A 14,404-nucleotide genomic window follows, 5' to 3' on the forward strand; every position below is an offset into this window, starting at 1 on the left:
ATAAGATATTTTGCAATGAATAACGAAAAAGAATAAAACTGATATACATTTTGCTATCTGTGTTATATAATATGGAAGGAGTAAAACAACCTTTCTCTTTTTGACAAGCCTTCGACTTTTATCGAAAAAGCGAGACATAGCAATCCTACATTCCGTCGTCAACGTCCACAAATATTCACTCTGTTGTTAATTTTTTTGAAATTTTAATAAATTTCTTACACTATCCTGGATTTCTACCAAACTTGGACAGAAGCTTGTTTATGATCATAAGATAGTATCCAGAAGTAATTTTTTTGTAAAAGAAAAATCCTATTTTCCCGTATTTTACTTATAAATGGACAAATAAAACATGTAGGCTACATCTTTTTATTTCAATTGCATTAGACTTGAGATCGCAAAACTTGGCTATCAAATTGTACGCTTTTCAATCGAAACCATGTTTTATAACTTTTTATTCTGCAAACATTTTAACAACAATAACAAGCAATCAATAATTAAACAATGACAACATTAAATAAAATCATTATTTTGTCAAAAGCAAATAGACGAAGCATTATGGAGGCAAGGCAATACATATATTTCTTTGTGACATATAAACATATCATATTTACACTGCAGCAGTTTAAAGAGAACTAAAGTACGAGGTTTAAAAAAAAGTACGAGGTTTAAAAAAATTAACAATCTCTTTGATTATCCCATAAATATACTTGATCGATCTGTGGGTTTGTTTAGTTAAGGACAGATGAAAGCTTGCATGTGAGCAGGCCTGAATACATTAGTATTTTTACTTGCATAGATTTTTCATCATAAAATTGTGTTGTTTAGTATATCAGTACTTTTCACTTAAAATTTTGATTACAATTTTTTCTTGGATACTATTTGATTGTTACGTGCTATTGAGATCTCAAGTCAACTGTACATGTACATGAACGCTACGATTTTCAAAATAAACTGTTCCTCTTTCGAAAACATTTTATTCTCTCTCGAAAATTTCTTTTCGAGAGTAACAAAATCTTCATTAGTATCTCCCTACAGCTAACAAAAGAGAATATTTTTTTTTATTCCACTGCTTATTATGTTTCACTTTCTGAACATGAAATTATTTACCTACAATTTTCCTTATCCTTACTGTTTTCAATGTTTGTTATAATAATTTCGACTGTAATCTGTCAATCTTTGACCAAATTAATCAATCATTAATCATTATGCTTGCATTCAAATTGAGGCATACGGAACTCTTTTAGAAAAAGAACCTTAACCAAAACAACGCTTTAATGATTATGGGATAATTTCAAAATCAAATGAATACTTTACGACAAATCCCAAGCAAAAAAATATTTAATTACTGAACTCACTCTTGAGAATATGGATTTCATTTAAACAGTCTAAAATTGAACATTTGGATGTGATCTTGACTGATTATAATGACTATTTGAGTTTGAATAGTTTGAGCCAGGCCTACCATGTATCCGATTGAACGTAGAGTCATGATTATAGCTTTTAGACACCGGAGTGCTATATACAGAAGGATCATGGTAATTGTCACGTGATCTTCTTGGCGATTCCTGTTGGGTATCCCTTCTACTTATTATCTCAACTTCTGCTTCGACATCTAAAACTGGATCGAAATGATCATTTTTATTCGACAGATAAATTACTGGATATGTTATTTCTTGGTGTGTCAGAGGTTTAAAAGTTTGCCATCTAAATTCGACATTTCCTTTGATTCGGCATGGAAAATAAACTTCAATGACAGTCTTTAATAAAGTAGCTGCAGCTAAAATTTCTACATCCGTTGCCCATTCCCGAGGTCTTCTCATACTTGTTAAGTACTGATTCATGCCTCCTCGACTTAGCAAAAATGTTCGATATAATTCCGGATTTTCTCCAACATGTTTAGTAATAAGCTCCCGAACGCGTATATGTTCGTGCTCTGAGCCAATTATACACATGCTTATGGCACGAAAAAAACAATTTCCATCCCCTTGAACTGAAATAGTCTCCTTTGGAGCGGTTCTATCGTAAAAGTTTTTCATGTGTCCAAATTTAAAGCTCTTAATAACTTTAATTTTAAATTGCTCGGCTTTTTCATTTTTCCACACCTCAGTAATAGGATAAAACGTCCTCAAGGAACCTCTATCATCGTCTATTTTCTTCTTGGATGTATAATAGTCATCATTGTTCTCTTTTAACCTTGTCCGATCAACTGTTGCATCGTAACTGGTCCTTCCAGCAGTTGCCCTTAACGAGTCTATGCTGGAATCAAATGTAGATTTGCGAGGAGATCTAAATCCAAAAGGGTTATTCATTTCTGTTTTGGATGCAAATAAGTCATTGTTGATCTCATTCAGTCTCGTCCGATCGATCGCAACGTCGTAGCTTGTCCTTCCTGTATTTGCTCTTAACGCGTCTATTCCGTCATCAAATGTAGAAGGTTTGCGAGGAGATCTAAATCCAAACAGGTTATTCATACTCTGTGTTCTTGTAAGCCATTACATTTCTGGAATAGGAAAACATGATGGTAAATTTTGTTTAAAGATTTTGATTGAATGTTTAATTGTAAATTTCATATTATACAAGATTACTTTATTTGTAAATATAACTATCTATAATTCTGATGTTCTATAAAGTCCCGTCAAAGCATGTACCTCGCTATTTCTACACGGAACAGTAAATTTTAATAGGCATTTTGTACCAGTAATTTAGGAATTGGAAATTAAGGAATGTACGTTTCTCATATTCCTAGCTCGTTATTAATCAGCTGCTGTGAATATGAAAGAGACCATAACGAAATAACACTGCACAGCTGTACGGTGGACGAAAACATAATAATCATATTATTCTTGTCTACAAGCTTCAATTATAATATATCGTGTGCTAGAGTGCAGCCATCGGAAATAATAACAATCATAGTCAAAATTAAGACATTATAAAAGGGGGTAATAGGGGTCCGTTAACATGTTAACAACACCTCGATTTTGGCAAAAACAGTTAACAAAAAATGCAAAAATGTTGATAACAGTTAACAAACAGGGTTGAAAACAGTTAACAGCTTAAATTGACCTCAGATAACAGTTAACAACACCTTGAAAAAAGCTCATAACAGGTTAACACAAACAGGTATTGCCCCCCTCATAAAAGTATATTTATCTGCATGTTTCTCTTAACCAAAGAGTGTGACCTATAAAATGAGCATCCGTTTCTATTTCTGACAGTCCAAACAGACAGGCGTTCATTGAACATGATGAATGTTTTCCATAAGTGCACATATTGTACTCGCGTAAATTGGCATCATGCTTTTTGTTTTACTGCAATTGGATCGGCAACAATTCTGATAGAGCTAGGCTATAACATTACAGTCCCTAATGATACACAATCCATCGCTTCGGCTCTGCTACAATACAAATGCCATATATATGTTGTTTGACATACATTTTACCGAAGCCATCAAAACATCTATCTTCATTCCGGAACCCAACAGTGCTTAACCCGTTTATTAATTCATATTGTACAAAGCACTCTTCCAGAAAATGCTTCATATTAGTGTAATTGCACTTTAAGCAAACAGCTGAATCAATTGATCAGTGGTTTCGAAAGTTTACCCAAGACAATTATTTTTCTGAAACAAAGTTCCTACGGCGACAAACATTACTGACTGATATAAAGATATGGCTACCTGACCGTGACAAACCCTTGTAGACATTTGGTATTTGGCAGCACGAACTCCCGTAAAAAAGGCATTAATGTATCTGGTGTTGAAAAAACACATTAGTGATGCTGCCAATACTTTGTAGATTTCAAATCAAATACATTTCCATTAAAGTCAATGTTTCAACCATCTAGCCTGCTTTCCAATACGAGGACCTGGACCCCGTTATTAATTATCGAGTCCTTATAATTTAGCATCCTTCTTTTCTATTTTACCATGTTTTTTTTCTCTCTTCTTTTCGTATATTACCCTTTATTCAGCACTTATTGTCTGTTATTCTGCAATCTGTATACCCCTCCTATAGACTAGTTATAGATCCATGCTTCCTATATTTATATGTAAGAAGTAACAGAGCGGAACTGTAGCACTGGGTTCCGTTTGAATGTCGGAAACATTGTCTTACTTTAGATGCCCATCTTAATAGTTTATCGTGTGTTCCATGACAACCACTTCAGATAATAAAGATTTAGTAAGAACACCAACGTTTACTCAACCTTAAATGACATTAAACTCAGTAAAGACTGAAAAAAACTTTAGATATAGGATGTATACGATTGACTTGTTGTAGACCAATTTGAATAAAACGAAACTAAAATGCACCTAACTTAAGTACACGATATAGAATTGATATTTAAACTTACTTACATGTATAATGTAAAGTCTGTTATTGTGATGTTATGTCATGTTGTGTTATTTTGACAACCATATCGAAATTCTTTAAATTTGACGATAACACAACTATTAAATTCTCAAATTTCGTGAGTTGCCACTTCAGTTTAATATCTACAAAGACACTGTTATGGTGTTGAAAGTGCTTCCGCTGACTGCGCAGACGATTTAAATTTGAAAAGATATGCTTAGACATGACTTTTAAAGGAATTTAAATCCATATTCTTAATGACATTGTTTTACCTATTTTATACCTGAATAGTAATCGATCAATAAATCAATTTATGTAACAATTACGGTACTCTTTAAACTAATATTAGGTTAACCTGTTATAAGCTGACGTTAAAAAGTTTTATTTTAGGCTATTTAAAGTAATATTTATAAATGACTTTTTAACCGACTGTCGATAGTTTTCCGGAATTAGGTTGTTGTCCGAATCCGTCGATTCACTTTCTATTTACAAACTCCAAGATGTCAGCGCCCATAAGTCACATTATTTTCGATGTCGATGGTCTTTTACTGGGTATGAATTATAAATTGTAAACAGCAAAAGTTTTTATCTAAGTCTTATTTATAATATTATGACAAATTGTCAATGATAAATATTTTTCTCTAACTGTAAAGGGCCTTTGAATTGAAGCTATTGAGCTACAAATGTCAAACCAGGATGTCGTGACTTTTGACCCCCTAAATGCTAACACTTTAAAAAAAAGAAGGGTTTTTATATTGAATCCCATACTCGACATAGCACTTAACTGATTTGCCTCTTATCTTAAATAAAACAGCTGTTAAATTTTAAAATGAGACATCACTGTTGTCACTTGCATATTTCATGTATTTTCAGTGTTCTCTTCTTGTCCTTCTTAAATGTAGCATCATTCATGTGTGATGCAACTAGTTTGAAGCTTTGGGTCAATACTTTTTGTGCAAGATAAGGTACTTGTGATATTTTTTTTATGGTTTAACAATAACCAGGAACTACTTGATATTTCTGGGAATAAGATGATGTAATACTGCTAGGCTTAGGCCACACATCAAAATATTTTGGTTCGCCCAAACCTTACCTAAAGGTAAGGTTCGCCCAAACCTTACCTAAAGGTAGAGACAATGGGTAGGTAGGTAGGCTTTTTCTTTTTTTTCTTTTGACAAAGAGAAAATGAAGTGTCAGATGTTTTTAAGTCTGCGTGAATGATGCTGATCTGATTAAAAAAATCATTTTCAATCTAGGCAATAAAAGATTTTGAGTAGGCAGTTCTTTTCTGGGTAGATACGGTTAGGGCAAACATATATGCATTTATTCTTTTTTTTGGCCTTAGATTTATGAAAAATCCCTCCCTTTTACTAAAATTAAAATGAATTAACTCCAGAAACAACATTTTTGTGTGTTGAATGCAAGTTAACTGTCTTACCATATAGGTTAGAATTTTCAGGTAATTTGGTAATCTACATAAATAGGGTGCACTATTAATTCACCATTCTGCCTCTGAATAAGGTACCGTATGTGAAGGACACAACCAGTCAGACTATGGACTACCACCAGGAGCTGTTAATTATGTGTTTTGGCATATACTACATTTTTTATTTGTCATGTTTTTTTTCCCTTCTGATCCACATAATTAAGATGGCTTTCACTAAGTCGACTAACAAAAGTACAGTTTTAATACTCTGTAACGGTGTTTAGAGAATTCTCATGTCAGTATACCATTACTTTACATACTCACCAATGATCAGTGTAATATCTACAAATCATTGAAAAGTAATAGTTATTCTGGTTTTTAACCATTTTTGGGGTTACCATGGTTATCAAGGTACTGTTTTTTGTGTGGTCTTGAAATTAAAAAAATATATCACAAGGACATAATAAGAAAGATGCAATTCTACAGCAAGAAATATGATGCTATTTGCAAATATTTTCTAAAATATTGTGTGAAGGTTGTCATCATCATGATCATGGTCATGCTATATTTATTTTTGAAAAAAGATCGTACATGTATATCAAACTTTTTTGGGTACCAGGATGCTACTTGAATACAAATTAAAAATTGTATTTATAGAATGCATTTAAAAGATGAACATTATGAAATCAGAACATGGAATTTCATCAAGCATGATGAAATCAAAGCAAGGCATTTCATCAGAAATAGACAAAAAGTGAATCTTATAAATTCCACTTCATTTTTGATGATCAAGTTGTCCTAAATAGGGAACCTATTAATTTACTGAATACTAGATGTCTGCTTCCTTTACCCACTTCATTTTTGATGTTGATGGGCTTCTGCTAGGTATGTTTGATTTATATCAGGTACATTTTGTATATTCTTTAAAAGTATATATAATTTTTTTCAATTTATCCATCATGAAAAATTGCTGTTTGAAATAACATGACTTACATGTACATGTCTGATACAAGTTTCGACAGTATCATTTATAAATATTTTACCATGATGATAATTTACTCATCAGAATGAGAATATCACTTGTCAAAATTTTGTACTTGCTTAGAAAGTTTGTGAACTGCGATCAAATTGGCATTAATTATATATGCACAGCTTAAGGAAAGTTGCATTTGAAATGAGAGTACACTGGGCCAAAATAAAAAGATTGTATGTTTGCCCAAACGCGACCGACCCAAAATAAACCCGCCGACTCAAATTCTTTTTTTGACGTTTTTTAGAAGAATTTTTTTTTTTGCGGATTTTTTTCGTGTCTGCTCCGTCATCGTATAAAACTTAAAGTTTGTCGTCTTTGCGTTTGAAAGTAACTATGAATAAGATTAAAAGAAAGCGCATAAGATGCAGTTAATCGATATTCGATGTTCTCTGTTTTTATGTTCTGACTTAACGAACGTAAAGAAGTGAAACATGTGAAGTGGCACAGTTTTTTTTACGCTCTAGTTATCTGTACTACCAAACCCTTACCGATATGCTCAATGTTAATTTCATCGTGTAAACGAATATCTGATAAGAATATTCAGGTAGATTTGTTCAAAACCATGTGCAATCGAATATTTTCAATGTTATTCTGACAGGAAATGGATCCGGAAGTTGCGAATATACAATCTTGCAAGAAGATTTTGTTTTTACTGAATAAAAAGGAATTATTTCTTGATAAATTGTTGTCTTTAACAGTAATCTTCCTTTATCATGTGAATTAGATGCCTTTTTTTCAAATAGTTCAAATTTACAAGTCTTAGTTGACAAGATCAGTACGTTGCTGTTTGGGAGAATTTGATAAAACTATAATTGCTCACAGAATCAGAATATAATCTTAACTGAATGTAACTCCTTCTGAATAATTTATTGCAATATAAATATAAATCCCCTTTGACAAGAGAAATCTGGCTTTTGTCAGAAATATTTTTTTCACATGTGCAAAAGTAAACACATGTTATGGTGGGATTTTTATACAAATTTGTGAGGAAGCCTCTGGAACCTAATGACCTAAAAATAAAACAGTCTTCAGAAAACGTTAACTTTTTGCAATTATACTTTATCAATAATGATTATTTTCAAAAATTTGAACTTGATTATTTAAAGAAATAAAATTATAACAAATATGTTTTTCTCAGATGTTTTTAGTTTGGAGATTCTACAGAACATGCTTTGATCTATTTATAGCCAAATTAGTTTACCTGTGTGATAATGTTAAGAATTGAATGCTTCTTTTTGTAAATTTATTTGGGTGTAAAAGCGTTGACCGAAGTACATTTTGTATGAAGCGCGGAAGCGCTTCATTCTAAAAATGTACGCACGGTCAATGCTTTTACAACCCTATAAAGTTACAAAAAGAAGCATTCAATACTTATAATTACATTTTTTAACTATGATCATGAAAACACGAATTTTATATATTTTATTATTTAATTCACCTGTGCACTTTATTGTTGGAGCACATGTTATCATGAGTGAAAAGTTGTATTGAGCAATGCAACTGCTTATGGAATAACACGTGATGTGCAGTTAAACAATCAGAATAAAATATTATAATGAAACATAGATCTAATGTAATTATTAAAATATAAATTTTCAAAAAAAAAAAAGACAAACTATGGATGGTAGATAATAATTCATTTAAAATATTTTAGGACATTTAATCTATTTTAATAGATATAGGGTTTAAAAACTGCAAACAAATTAAATCAATACATAGTCAGTTGATATTTTTTTTTACACAAACATCGTGTTGATGTAACTGTTGAAAATCACTTCATAAATCCACCAGCCCTTTCACACATGTAGCAATTGTCAGGGTTATAAACATCTCAGGATACAAATCATAAAGTAGACTAATTTATGTATAGAGGTTTTAAATTCATGGCTTTTGGTTGACTCTACAAAGGTTTTGACGAAAAAAACAGATGTACTGTTTTAAGATCTTTAAAAATTTTCATGCAAATTCTGAAAGAAAAAAAAAAGAATTTGCCTACCTACCTACCCACACCCAGTCATCATGGGTCGGGTTTGGGCAAACTGAAATATTTTTAATTGTGGCCCTGTATTTTCAGAAGACATTGAGAAAATAAAGGATTTCTTTTAAAAAAAAGTCCATCTATGCATGTTTTAAAGTCATGAGAGTAAAACTTAACTATTTTAGTACCGTATATAAACCATTAGTATCTTTTTTGTTTGATGACTTTAGTTTTTAATATATCATGAGATTGACAAATGAAAAAATACAAAATATTTATTATTATTTTTTTTTCATTTCAGATACAGAAAGGCTGTATTCACAGATAACACAAGACATTGTATCTAAATATGGCAAGAATTTTACCTGGGCAATCAAAAGTCAACAGATGGGGAAGAAAGAAACTGAGGCATCTAAGATAATAATTGGTACGTAAACATTATACTTTATCATGTTTATGTTTTAGTTTCAAGTCAATTTATTTAGTAATAATAATTTTTTTTTCATGTTCAAGAGGATAGGCTTATTAGGTTTTATAGAAATGTTATCTTTTTGGAAGATAGGTTTGCTAATTTAGAATTTTAACTATAACAACAATTTTCAGCTTATTAAACAATAGAGTGAAATAATTGTATAATTGGATCATACAAATGCATTTACCGGTATACATGTACATTTTTGTAAATTGGGCAAAGGTTTGTAAACCATGGTAATATTTGGTGTTTTATATCTATTTCAGATGAATTAGAATTACCTTTAACAGTTGAAGAATATCTAGCTTTGGCACACAAGGAGCAAGAAGTATTATTTCCAAAAGTTGATTTCATGCCAGGTATATAAAAGAAAATATATGATAAAAATATAAAGTATTATTCCCAACTCTAAACCTGGGGCTTAATTGCAACCACCTTGTCAGTCATCCATCTGCCTGCTTATCCTACGAAATATAGGTTTTTCACAGACATCTCTGTATGTAGAACTATTTTATGTTTGGTCAGCAGCTTGACAGTAATGTCAAATGAGTCCTTCCATGTGATCCTTTTTAGGACCTGTCAAATACCTACTACCTGTTTACCCATACTTTAAATTAAAAACTTTTGCTACACATTGCTACTAAAGAGAATGAATCTCTATTTTGTCTTTAGCTCACCTGCAATCAGTTGTAAAGTGTTAGCACTTTTTTGATCCATCAGATACATACACATTGTTGGCTGATACTTTGAGTTATTCAATATGCTGAATGAACTTTAAATATGTTGCGACATTTTTCTCAGAAACTTCTGAACATAATCACTTCTTATATGGTGGAAATTGCCTCATTTTGAGATCTTGTTATCAATTTTCTAAGAGCTTTACTCAAATATGTTTTACTTCTATATTATCTTTTACACATATCCATTATTTTGAAATCTTCATGTTTTTGAATACTGTGAAAGTACTTTTATTCGTGGGGTACCAATTTTTGTGGTTTTCGTGGATGACTTTATCCACGAATGTAAAGTGTCTAATGAAATGATAAAACAACCATTGTCCGAATCAAGACATGGAATGATCGCCATGTACGTTTGACCACTGATATGATCTAGAGAATATCGCCAAATCTGAGAATACTTTAATAGCAGTCACAGAACTACAACAGCATGCAGAATTATACCCATTTTATCTTTTTAAAATAACCTAAACTGTACAACTTTTGATCTTTTCATTCTCATAAAAATACTTTTGATCATGAAAGTGTGATTTCCGGTATTAATATGCTAGTATGATAAAGTGTTCATTTTATATCCTCTTAGTTCTTGTACATATGGGAAATAATAATTTCATGCTGGGCTTGATTTTACAATTCAAGATACTTTTACCATGTTTACAGCATTTGTTTATATTACTGTTTTTTTTAGGTGACACGTTTATGGCCTACTCAACACCTTTGATGGTCTTTAATCTTTTGATCACTTTATCATGGGTTAATTAGTGTTATCACTACAATTTACACCAGTCAATGTTTACTTTGCAATTTCCTTCAATCCAGACTATTTGAAACCTTCGTTTCTAAAGGCTTTAATTTTTCAATTATTTTTTATTAGAAAACTAAAACCCACAAACATGTTAATATTGCTCAAACCACAAAAATTGATACCCTCGAATTAAAGTACTTTCACAGTATTTGCAATTTCAAGGGCCAAATTAAGGCTCTTAAATGTATCATACTCCTCTTTTGCACAATCTGCTTTACAAATAAATAAATATGTTTAAGCAAGTAAAAAAGGGATTCCATTGCAAATTTAAAATACTAGGATAGGTAGAATTGTATCTTACAGGTAATATTTAGTTTTTTATAAACAGGTGCAGAAAAATTGGTGAGACATTTCCACAAACATAACATTCCTATTGCCATAGCAACAGGATCTAGTCAACATTTGATGGATCTTAAGACCAGAAATCACAAAGATTTCTTCAGTTTGTTCTTACATTCTGTGGTAAGCACAGATGATCCAGAAGTTAAGCATGGTAAACCAGCTCCTGATATATTCCGTATATGTGCTAAAAGATTCAAAGAAAATCCTATCCCTGAAAAGGTATGTGCATATTGTTGTACTTCAGTTATTTTTTTTTGGCCTAGGATACACCTAGATGCCTTCATTCAATATTTACAGATTTGATTTAAAATTGAGAATGGAAATGGGGAATGTGCCAAAGAGACAACAACCCGACCATAGAAAAAAACAACAGCAGTCACCAACAGGCGAGAAATTCCCGCACCCGGAGGCGTCCTTCAGCTAGCCCCTAAACAAATATATACTAGTTCAGTGATAATGAACGCTATACTAATTTCCAAATTGTACACAAGAAACTAAAATTAAAATAATACAAGACTAACAAAGGCCAGAGGCTCCTGACTTGGGACAGGCGCAAAAATGCGGCGGGGTTAAACATGTTTGTGAGATTTCAACCCTCCCCCTATACCTCTAGCCAATGTAGAAAAGTAAACGCATAACAATACGCACATTAAAATTCAGTCCAAGAGAAGTCCGAGTCTGATGTCAGAAGATGTAACCAAAGAAAATGACAATAATACATAAATAACAACAGACTACTGGCAGTTAATTGACATGCCAGCTCCAGATCAAATGTTTTGTTTTCATTGACCTATCTTTTAAATTTTGCATTATTAACATATACATGTTTTAAAAATATTATTATTATAGAGAAAACTATAATTATGTCCACCTGAGGAAATAAAAATCATTCAAAAATCTGGAATGACCTATTTGTTGTTATTTTAAAAAATGTAGAAATTGTTTATTTTGTAAAAAAAATCTTAAATTTTCTAAATTATATGTAGCCTTTTCATTTATGCCAGGTAGTCTAATATTTAATACCAATATATTTATATTTGAAGGTGTTGGTGTTTGAAGATGCACCCAATGGTGTAGATGCAGCTCATGCAGCAGGGATGAGGTGTGTATGGGTACCACACGAGGAACAAGATAGAAATACACATAAAGATAAATGTTCCTTAGTGTTAGACTCCCTAGAACATTTTGTGCCAGAACATTTTGGCCTACCACCTTTTGATTTTTTATGATTGTAGGACTTTTATAGGGTAATTTTGTGCAATTTATATAGGAGAATATAATTTAATTTGATTTAATTTATTTTTAATTCAGCTGTTCAAATCTATGTGAGCCATTGTCATTACTTAGCATTTACATAGACAATAACTGTTTAGTGTCTTTAAATATTAGCTGTATTTGTACGATACTAAGAAACAGGTGTAATGCAAGCTTCAGCAAGCTATTACTCCAGTTTTCAGACGAGAAGAAATGACTTTTTCTTAAATATTGGCACAAATGATTTTAGTATGTATTCAAACACTGAAAAATTTGTAAAAAGAGGGGTCCATGAACTCATATTCAAGTTAAACTAGCCTCAATGATAAAATTCAGTCGAAAATTCTGTTACATATTTCCTGGATATGTCACGGTTTGATGTTGTGAAAAAAATATTCCTTATGTTAGCAATATCATGACCTCCCCTGTACATGCTGTAACTGTATTATAGACCCCTTAACACCTCTTCTATACAATCAAGTTTTGAACAGCCTTTTGCAATATATTTTTTTTAAAACCATTATATCCATGTAGCAATATCTTGAAAATTGTTGTTTGAAATGCAAAATGTGAAATAAACTGTGATAATTATTTTATAATAAAGGAATAGTAATTAAATCTACGTTTTGAATATTAATTTGTACTGCCTCAATTAGTAGTGTTTTAATAAAAGGTAGGTGGCATTATATTATTTGAAGTCAAATCCTGTTCAAAACTTCTCCTGTATGTGTAGATTGTTAAGATTTGAAATAAAAAATGCTTTTATAAGATGATAAACTAAGGCAACCATACATGCAGTTGTTTATAAATATTTAAATCTTACAAAGAGATTATGAAAGGAAATCAAGGTTACAAATACAAACCGGGGGCTTTGAGTGTTTCTGGTGATTGTAAATCTAGAAAAATGGTTTCAGATGCTTCAAATTCATCGAAAAGTAAAAAAACAACAATAACAAAACTCCCAAGAAAAATTAAAAACAGAACTTTGTGTATCAAATGGAAAAATCAAAAGTCGTGCATCTGTATATTTACTAATTGGATAGCTAAGCTAACATTTTGCAGAACTATTATTAATTAGAGTTTTGTGCCTTTTGAAACAGTGATTTAAGCTTAGAACCGCAAATTATAACAAATCTTATTAAATGAGGCTAAGGAAGCAATCAATAGCTTTGTTTACTGCAAATAAGATGTTTCTTTATGAGAGTACGCTAAAAAAACAGACACTATTATAACCAAACGAAGCAAAAGCTATTAATAATTATACTAAACAACTGTACACGAAACTCTACATATACAACCAACGATTAGCAACAATAAAAAAACCCAACTATTTAGGAACTCTACTATCAAACAGGGAAAACCTCATTTCAAAACACCCTCTAGTTCAGTATACTTTAAACATAGGTCAATAAGGTCTATATAGAAGTAACATTATAACATTCTAACACTGCTGTAAAATTCTGTTTGAAAGTATGGAATTTTCAATGTTTAAGTACAGTATTGTTTTCAAAGTATTCCATTTCCTTTTAAGAAGGAGTATATTCCTAAAGAAAGGTTAAAGTGTAATTTTATAATTGTCGTCGTCTAGTTATCATTGAACTTAGTGGTAAGTGATATAAAGTTTTGGACTGTGTGTTTTAGATAGTATTAATAGTTATCAAAAGTACCAGGATTATAATTTAGTACGCCAGACGAGCGTTTCGTCTACATAAGACTCATCAGTGACGCTATCAAAATATTTATAAAGCTAAACTGTAATACTGTGGATTTGTTGATTTTTCGTGGGTACCAGCTTTCGTGTTTTTAGGAAAACTTGCATGTTCGTGAACATTCAATTTCGTGGTTTTGCTGAAGTCTGCATTCAAGCCTTTATTAAATTTGTGATTCGTTGAACATTTAATTTCGTGGTTAATCTGTACCCACGAAATCAACGAAAGTTGGTATCCAACGAATATTAAAAAATCCACAGTATTGGCAAGTGTACTTTATTATTATTTTATCTTTGTGT

The 14,404-nt window shown here is 31.5% G+C and overlaps 2 protein-coding genes across 4 annotated transcripts; one reads left to right on the forward strand and one right to left on the reverse strand.

Annotated features, from left to right (window-relative positions):
- Nucleotides 1–439: 439 nt before the first annotated feature.
- Nucleotides 440–4,557, reverse strand: LOC143068633 (uncharacterized). 2 transcript variants are annotated; one of them, XM_076242848.1, is made up of 2 exons: nt 4,355–4,557; nt 440–2,500 (listed from the first exon to the last, which is right to left on the reverse strand). In XM_076242848.1, exon 2 carries the CDS (start codon nt 2,469–2,471, stop codon nt 1,386–1,388), a length of 1,086 nt encoding a protein of 361 aa, XP_076098963.1. In that variant the 5' UTR covers nt 2,472–2,500; nt 4,355–4,557; the 3' UTR covers nt 440–1,385. The 2 variants fall into 2 exon arrangements, with proteins under 2 accessions (XP_076098963.1, XP_076098964.1); XM_076242849.1 differs by having other exon boundaries at nt 4,351–4,557.
- A 200-nt stretch (nt 4,558–4,757) lies between these two features.
- LOC143068634 (pseudouridine-5'-phosphatase-like) lies at nt 4,758–13,018 on the forward strand. Of its 2 annotated transcripts, none has more exons than XM_076242850.1 (5): nt 4,758–4,901; nt 9,088–9,213; nt 9,525–9,617; nt 11,129–11,361; nt 12,186–13,018. In XM_076242850.1, the coding sequence occupies exons 1-5, from the start codon at nt 4,850–4,852 to the stop codon at nt 12,369–12,371; spliced, it is 690 nt and encodes a 229-aa protein (XP_076098965.1). In that variant the 5' UTR covers nt 4,758–4,849; the 3' UTR covers nt 12,372–13,018. The 2 variants fall into 2 exon arrangements, with proteins under 2 accessions (XP_076098965.1, XP_076098966.1); XM_076242851.1 differs by lacking the exon at nt 4,758–4,901 and adding an exon at nt 6,567–6,660.
- Nucleotides 13,019–14,404: the final 1,386 nt, after the last annotated feature.

Source organism: Mytilus galloprovincialis, chromosome 3 (genome assembly GCF_965363235.1).
Source record: "Mytilus galloprovincialis chromosome 3, xbMytGall1.hap1.1, whole genome shotgun sequence".
Taxonomy (NCBI): Eukaryota; Metazoa; Mollusca; class Bivalvia; order Mytilida; family Mytilidae; genus Mytilus; species Mytilus galloprovincialis.

Excerpts from the sequence above, each read along its gene's own strand:
- LOC143068633 (XM_076242848.1), bottom strand. The coding sequence starts at position 2,471 with ATGAATAACCTGTTTGGATTTAGATCTCCTCGCAAACCTTCTACATTT.
- LOC143068634 (XM_076242850.1), top strand. The coding sequence starts at position 4,850 with ATGTCAGCGCCCATAAGTCACATTATTTTCGATGTCGATGGTCTTTTA. Across the intron at positions 9,214-9,524 it reads GGCATCTAAGATAATAATTG|ATGAATTAGAATTACCTTTA; the intron begins GTACGTAAACAT and ends TATCTATTTCAG. Across the intron at positions 9,618-11,128 it reads AAAAGTTGATTTCATGCCAG|GTGCAGAAAAATTGGTGAGA; the intron begins GTATATAAAAGA and ends TTTTATAAACAG.